At 45.6% G+C, this 6,619-nt stretch overlaps 1 protein-coding gene across 1 annotated transcript in view; it reads right to left on the bottom strand.

Moving 5' to 3' along the window:
- Positions 1–1,883: 1,883 nt before the first annotated feature.
- The window catches only part of LOC125433292 (retinoic acid receptor RXR-alpha-B-like), a 38,398-nt gene continuing 33,662 nt past the window's right edge, over positions 1,884–6,619 (bottom strand). Inside the window, 4 exon segments of the mRNA XM_048497795.1 lie at positions 1,884–2,031; positions 4,446–4,551; positions 5,080–5,171; positions 6,177–6,309. Coding sequence (XP_048353752.1) covers positions 1,884–2,031; positions 4,446–4,551; positions 5,080–5,171; positions 6,177–6,309 — 479 coding nt within the window.

Below are 6,619 nucleotides of genomic sequence, written 5' to 3'. Positions count from 1 at the left end.
GGCGTTTGTTGTGAGGGGGGAAGGGCAAGGAGATTGTAAGCCCCTTTGAGTCTCCTACAGGAGAGAAAGGGGGGATATAAATCCAAACTCCTCCTCCTCCTCTTCTTCTTCTTCTTCTTCTTCTTCTTCTTCTTCTTCTTCTTCTTCTATACATTGTGGCACTGTGCAGCAGCAACAGGCAATCTTGTCACCCTCTCCCCATCACCATGTTCATAAGGAGTTGAAAGACACACCCCTGTTGGTTCCACGCTTCAAAAACCACGAGGGGCAAGATTGCCTATTGCTGCAATGCTGCAGGCCCTATGCGAATCAAAAGCTGTTTTGGGTTCCCATTAAGGAGAAAGGCTGAGTATGAATGAAGTAAAATGAATAAGTAGTTTCACCATGCATAGCTGCAACTCTTGCAAATGATTTGCTGCTGTCCTGTATACTGGAAACAGCTAAGAAGGAACTCCACATCTTCAACAGTGACTTCCACACCAAGCATTCAGGTATTATTTTTCATTGTATTTTATTGTAAGTGAAAAAATAATTTAAACTCAATTAATTGTACACATGGCATGGTTGATAAGTTAAAGGATGCTGTGCCTCGCCTACAGAGGCGTAATGAGGTAAACTGGAGCCCTGGGCAAAACCTGAGTTTGATGCCCCCCATGGGCGGCGGAAGGAGACGGAGCTCCCTGTCCTCCTTCCCTGGTGGCTTGTGGCTTCCCCGCTCCCTGCCGGCTGAACTTAGTGTCATCAGGACAGTCTCCTGAAGATACCCTGAAATTTTGGTGTCACTTGTTTTAAAAATGCTGTTCTTTGTGTTTCATTGCTCCTGCACATGAAGCCTGCTGCGTTCCACCAAAAACATCATTTTTAAAGCTAGTGACACCAACATTTCAGGGTATCATCAGGAGACTGTCCTGATGACACCCCCTAAGTTTTATGAAGTTTGGTCCAGGGGGACCAAAGTCATGGACTCCCAAAAGGGGCGCCCCATCCCCCATTGTTTCCAATGGGAGCTAATGGAAGATAGGGGATGCCCTTTTGAGGGTCCATAACTTTGCCCCCCCCAAACCAAACTTCACCAAACTTGGAGGGTGTCATCAGTACAGTCTCCTGAAGACTCCCTGTGCCTTCAGAAATGGGCACACCACAGGCTGCACCAGAAATTCCCCATTGACATCAATGGAAAAAAATTAATGTAGAAGTAAGATTCTTGGGCAAATTTCTGGGCGTGCCTGTCAGGGGTGCAATTGTTAATCAAGCGACACCAAAATTTCAGGGTATCATCAGGAGACTGTCCTTATGACACCCCCAAGTTTGGTGAAGTTTGGTTCAGAGAGGCCAAAGTTATGGACCCTCAAAGGTGCAGCCCCCATCTCCTCAGCTCCCATTGGAAACAATGGGGGATAGGGGTTACCCCTTTGGGGGTCCATAACTTTGGACCACATGAACCAAACTTCACCAATTTTGGGGTGGTGTCATCAGGACAGTATCCTGATGATCCCCTGAAATTGTGGTGCCGATACCTCTAAAAATGCGCCCCCTGCAGGCTGAAACGCAAAAACACCAAAAAATAAAAACGCAGGAGCATGCCCTGCAAAATTCCTGACTGAGCCCTGGACAGCTGCCCATCTTGCCCAATGGACATCACGCTGCTGCTCGCCTAGCTGCCAGTTAAGAGGTAAATCATGAATTGCACAGCAGTTTACAAAAAGCCACATCTACAAGCCTATAGAAGCTCCCCCATTCCTTTTAATACATCCCGCGCTGAAGAACAAAGATATGAGAACGGGCACAAGTGGATTGGGACCCCAGCGTCCTCAACAGAAATCACTACTGTTGTTCGCCCCTTCCCACCCACAGCTTAATTTGGGGGGAATCCTGGCAAAAATTCAAGTGATCTGGAGGGGTGTTTCCAGCATCTCCATGAGAATGGTGTCAATTGCGGTGTCCCCGATCAGTTTGAAGAAACACAAGTGCTCCCCACACTTCAGCCCAATGGATCGCAGAGCAGGCAGCCGCAGGAGAAGCTTCGCAAACCTGAAGCGAGAGAGGCAGAAAATGCTGCAGTTAAGGGCTATGAGAAATGCCCGGGGGTGTTTCACAAAGGAAGGGCTCCACCTCGTCACCAGATCTGGGTTATGGCTGCCAACAGGCTGGGGGGAAAATGTCCCATGTTTAAAAGGTACAATCAGTTAGAGGCGGATTCCGCACGGGCCAAAAACAGCGGTGTGAAAACGGTGTAAACTCTTTTACAACATTTTAAACCATTTCACACCATTTATACGCTGTTTTCACATCGCTGTTTTTGACCCACGTGGAATTCGCCAGAGGTTGAAGGTTCTCAATGATTTTTTAACAAAGAAGAAACAGCAATACATGCAATAATTCGACTATGAATGTTGGTGTGTTGCATTTTAAGAAGAAGAAGAAGAAGAAGAAGAAGAAGAAGAAGAAGAAGAAGAAGAAGAAGAAGAAGAAGAAGAAGAAGAAGAAGAAGAAGAAGAAGAAGAAGAAGAAGAAGAGTTTGGATTTATATCCCCCCTTTCTTTCCTGTAGGAGACTCAAAGGGGCTTACAATCTCCTTGCCCTTCCCCCCTCACAACAAACACCCTGTGAGGTGGGTGGGGCTGAGAGAGCTCCGAGAAGCTGTGACTAGCCCAAGGTCACCCAGCTGGCATGTGTGGGAGTGTACAGGCTAATCTGAATTCCCCAGATAAGCCTCCACAGCTCAGGCGGCAGAGCTGGGAATCAAACCCGGTTCCTCCAGATTAGATACACGAGATCTTAACCTCCTACGCCACTGCTGCTCCTGTGTTCTTTTTAAAATATATATATATTTCTTAAAATATAAACATGAAATTGACCCAAAATTCTAAGGCACAAACTGCAGAACCATTATAAGACATCAAATATATACACTTAAAATTAATTCCTCATGCTAGATAGGAAAGTATTCCATTTTCTGAATTTACCAGACATTTGGCCATGTAGTAGACCAGTTTATGTATTGTAGACAAATGCATTCCATCCATTTGTCAAATCAATCCTCCCTCTTTGGGGTTATGTTCTTCTTCCAATTCTGAGTAAAAATTAGCCTTCCAAATGTTATGGCTTTAAGCGCAAATTCACCAACATCTCTGTACATCATTTTAACTGCTCTGCACCATTTTCATGCTTTCCTTCTGACATATTTTTTTCCTATGAAACTTTTTGAGATTTCACTCAGAAAGTTTTGGGGTTGGTTTTTAGGGGGAGGGAAGGTAGCAGGTGTCCCGCTGCATTTTGCGGAGGCCCTTGGACTATGTCTTATTAGAAAATCAGTGTAGGATTAAACAGCTTTCCGTGAATGAACTAATCAATTTAGCGGGCAGTAAAGAAAGAGACTTTGGGAAATCAGATTAGACAAGTGTGATAAAGCTGTATTTTCAGGAGTTTGCCGTGTTAGAAACAGCCATGCTAGTGTGTTTTTTTTTAAAACCCACCCAAATCAGCCAAAATAGTGCTTCAAAGGAGGAGGTGGTTGAAGTAACACAGAAAACTCAACTTTGAAATGATTTCCTTAAGTTTCAGAAGAAGAAGAAGCAAGCCTTTATTGGCATAGACAACAGTACAACAGTAATTAAAAAAACAGATTAAAAAGCATATACAATACAGATCGAAGGAAATCTACTGGCGTTTAGTAATTTCCAGGAGAAAGTCTGCCACTATCATACAGAGAGAAGGATCAGGGTTGTCCAATAAGTAGTGTAATCTAATTAAATCGGGGAGATGGGGTAAATGTAAAGGAGTAAGATTCACATACTTGGATCTGATTTCCTTGAATCTGAGACAGTGTAGTAAGTGGTGGGCCAGAGATTCAACTGAGCCATCGTTACATGGGCACAATCTTTTAGCCTTTTCTCGCTTATTAAATCTGCCATGTAACAAGATTTCCTTAAGTTACAGAATGGCTCCCCCCCACCCCGCCCCACATGTTGCGTTTCTGCAAATTGGCCAATAGAGGGAAGCAGTGCATTGCAATAAGAAATTGCAAGGAAGCATTCTTTTCCCAAGCAGATTCTTCATTCTGAAAAATTCCCTCTGTGCAGCTGCTTCAGCACTTGAGCCCTGCCTTCCCACCTAGAACCCCACAGTGGTGTTCTTTCATCTATTTCCCCTCAAGGAAGATTACTAACTATGGGAGAGGCTCTAAACCTTGGAGTGGGATAGGAAAATGTTTAGCAGGATTAAAAACAACCTCCTCCCGCTAAGCCATTGTACAACCTCCTCCCGCTAAGCCATTGTAAAGTTGGTCCTATCCACTTATTCTTGGAATTGGGTTATGGCCCAGTTCCATCTCCTAATAAGAACATTCTTTTGTTACCCTTTAAAGTGTCACTTCCTGTTTAATTTCGATGCTACAAACTGACATGGATGTCTGTCCCTTCTCCCTGGAGTTCATTTCAGTTTACCTTCCAGGTTGCTCTGGATATTTCTGCTTGGTATATGCCTCCAGAGCTGCGTACACTTTCTCCTGTAGCAATTCTACTTCTGCTGGACTGGATAGGCCTTTGGCATCTGGGGACAGAACGATAAAATACAACTCCATGCAGACGCAATACAACTTGGCCTGCAGACGCAAGACAGAAAACCACCCTCAGAGAAAACTGTGCAATCTTATTTTTAAGCAGCAGGGGGCACTGTCATCCTAGACATTTCAAAAGGGTGGGTCTAGGTCATGACATACCTGCGGTAACCCTCAAGTTTCCACTCCAACTACACTCAGGCAAACCCCACTGAATTCAAGGCTCTGGCCTCCTGCAGTTCCCACTGTCACTTCTCCAGTAAGGAAATCTCCCTCCCTTTTCACCCCACCCTCCACTTTTCCTTTCCTTTCACTACCTCTTGCTGTCTCCAGGCTATCAGGATGTTTGATAGCAAAAGCAGTTGCAAAGCTCATGGAAGACAAGAATATCAGAAGTCAGTGGAAAGCAACTTCCACAGGAACGAGCTGCAAATAATCCTAGTTATTCTTTGCTTGGGTTATAGGCCCAGGGCTCAGAGCTGCTAACTGAAGAGGCTATTATTTTCCCAGGCCTCAGTTACCCGGATTGAACAGGACGATGGCTCGGAGGCATCCCAGCTCTGATTTGTCCATCTGCATCTCTTTCATTTTGGACACCAGCTCAGTGAGGATTCTGCACACACAGGAGAAAGCAAGGGAGAGAAATGGTTCAAAGCAGTTTACAAAAGCTAAAAAAATCCAAAATAAAACAGCAAACCACAACACCCCCCCAATCCCTCTTACTCAACCCTTCTCAGGTGTTAAGAGCAGGTGTCCTTCAATCCAGGTTGGATTCCCTGGTCTGCCACTTGAGCTGTGGAGGCTTATCTGGTGAACCAGATTAGCTTGTGCACTCCAGCACATGCCAGCTGTGTGACCTTGGGCTAGTCACAGTTCTTCAGAGCTCACTCAGTCCCACCCACCTCACAGGGTGTTTCTTTGGGGGGGGGAGGAGATTGTAAGCACCTTTGAGTCTCCTTACAGGAGTGAAAGGGGGGATATAAATCCAACTCTCCTCCTCCTCTTCCTCTTCCTCTTCTGATCACAGGCTAGCAGGGCCCCCTGAAGATCTCCAAGAATCTTGGTACAATTGTTTTATACTGAGTCTGTCGCTCATGTGGAGGAGTGGGGAATCAACCCCCTTCCCCAGATTAGAGTCCGCCACTCTTAACCATTATACCATGATGGCTCCTAGTGGAATCAGCTAACTGGGCAGGTGTTGAGCTCCCCCTTACTGTAGTCTTTAAGCACTTGTCAGGGGTGCTCTAGGCTGATCCTGCATTAAGCAGGGGGTTGGACTAGATGGCCTGTATGGCCCCTTCCAACTCTATGATTCTGCGATTCTAAGTGACACGCTGTGTGTGAACATATCCTGAGATCTGAAGCCATTTTTTAAGTGCCAAGCTTTACAAATGACACTTAAAGCAGAGAAGCCATTGCGGAGATCTTCAACTTTCCCCCCTGTCATTTCTACATTTTAGAACACATTCCTTCCAGTACCACCCCCCACCACCCCAAGGGTTCCAAAAACTTGTCTGCCCAACCTCAGGTTTTATTCCACCAAAATACAAATCAGAATGTACCTAGGGGGGAGAATTCATGAGGGTAGAGGCAAGGATATTTTTTAAAAAACACCTGCCTGTCAAAAATTGAGCCCACCCCAGCACTGTGGGCGCTGCTCCGGTACACATGTAAGCCGGTGGCTAACAGGATACCATCCTGCACAGAGACAGAGCGATGGGAGAAAGATGCAATCAGCAGTTCATTCCGACCTGAAAAACAGAAGGTGGCAGTGACTGGTGGTGCTGGGAACCTTGGACAAACATTCCCTCTGGGGAACCGGCACATTTGAAGAAACATGAAAATTCAGAAAGGAAGGAAGAAAGAGAGAGAGAGAGAGAGAAAGAGAGAGAGAGAGTGAGAGAGAAGGGGTGAAAGTCAGCCCTAGTGGCCTTAGCAGGATCTATTTTTCCTTTTAGCATGGCCGGCGAACACAAATAGAACTCGCCGTTATTTTTTAGGAACTGTGCCCCCCTGCAGAAATCCAGATTCTCCCCCTTTGCTCAACTGGTAAAACTAGCA

Source organism: Sphaerodactylus townsendi, linkage group LG05, assembly GCF_021028975.2.
Source record: "Sphaerodactylus townsendi isolate TG3544 linkage group LG05, MPM_Stown_v2.3, whole genome shotgun sequence".
Taxonomy (NCBI): Eukaryota; Metazoa; Chordata; class Lepidosauria; order Squamata; family Sphaerodactylidae; genus Sphaerodactylus; species Sphaerodactylus townsendi.
This window is presented reverse-complemented; position numbering and strand designations above follow the sequence as displayed.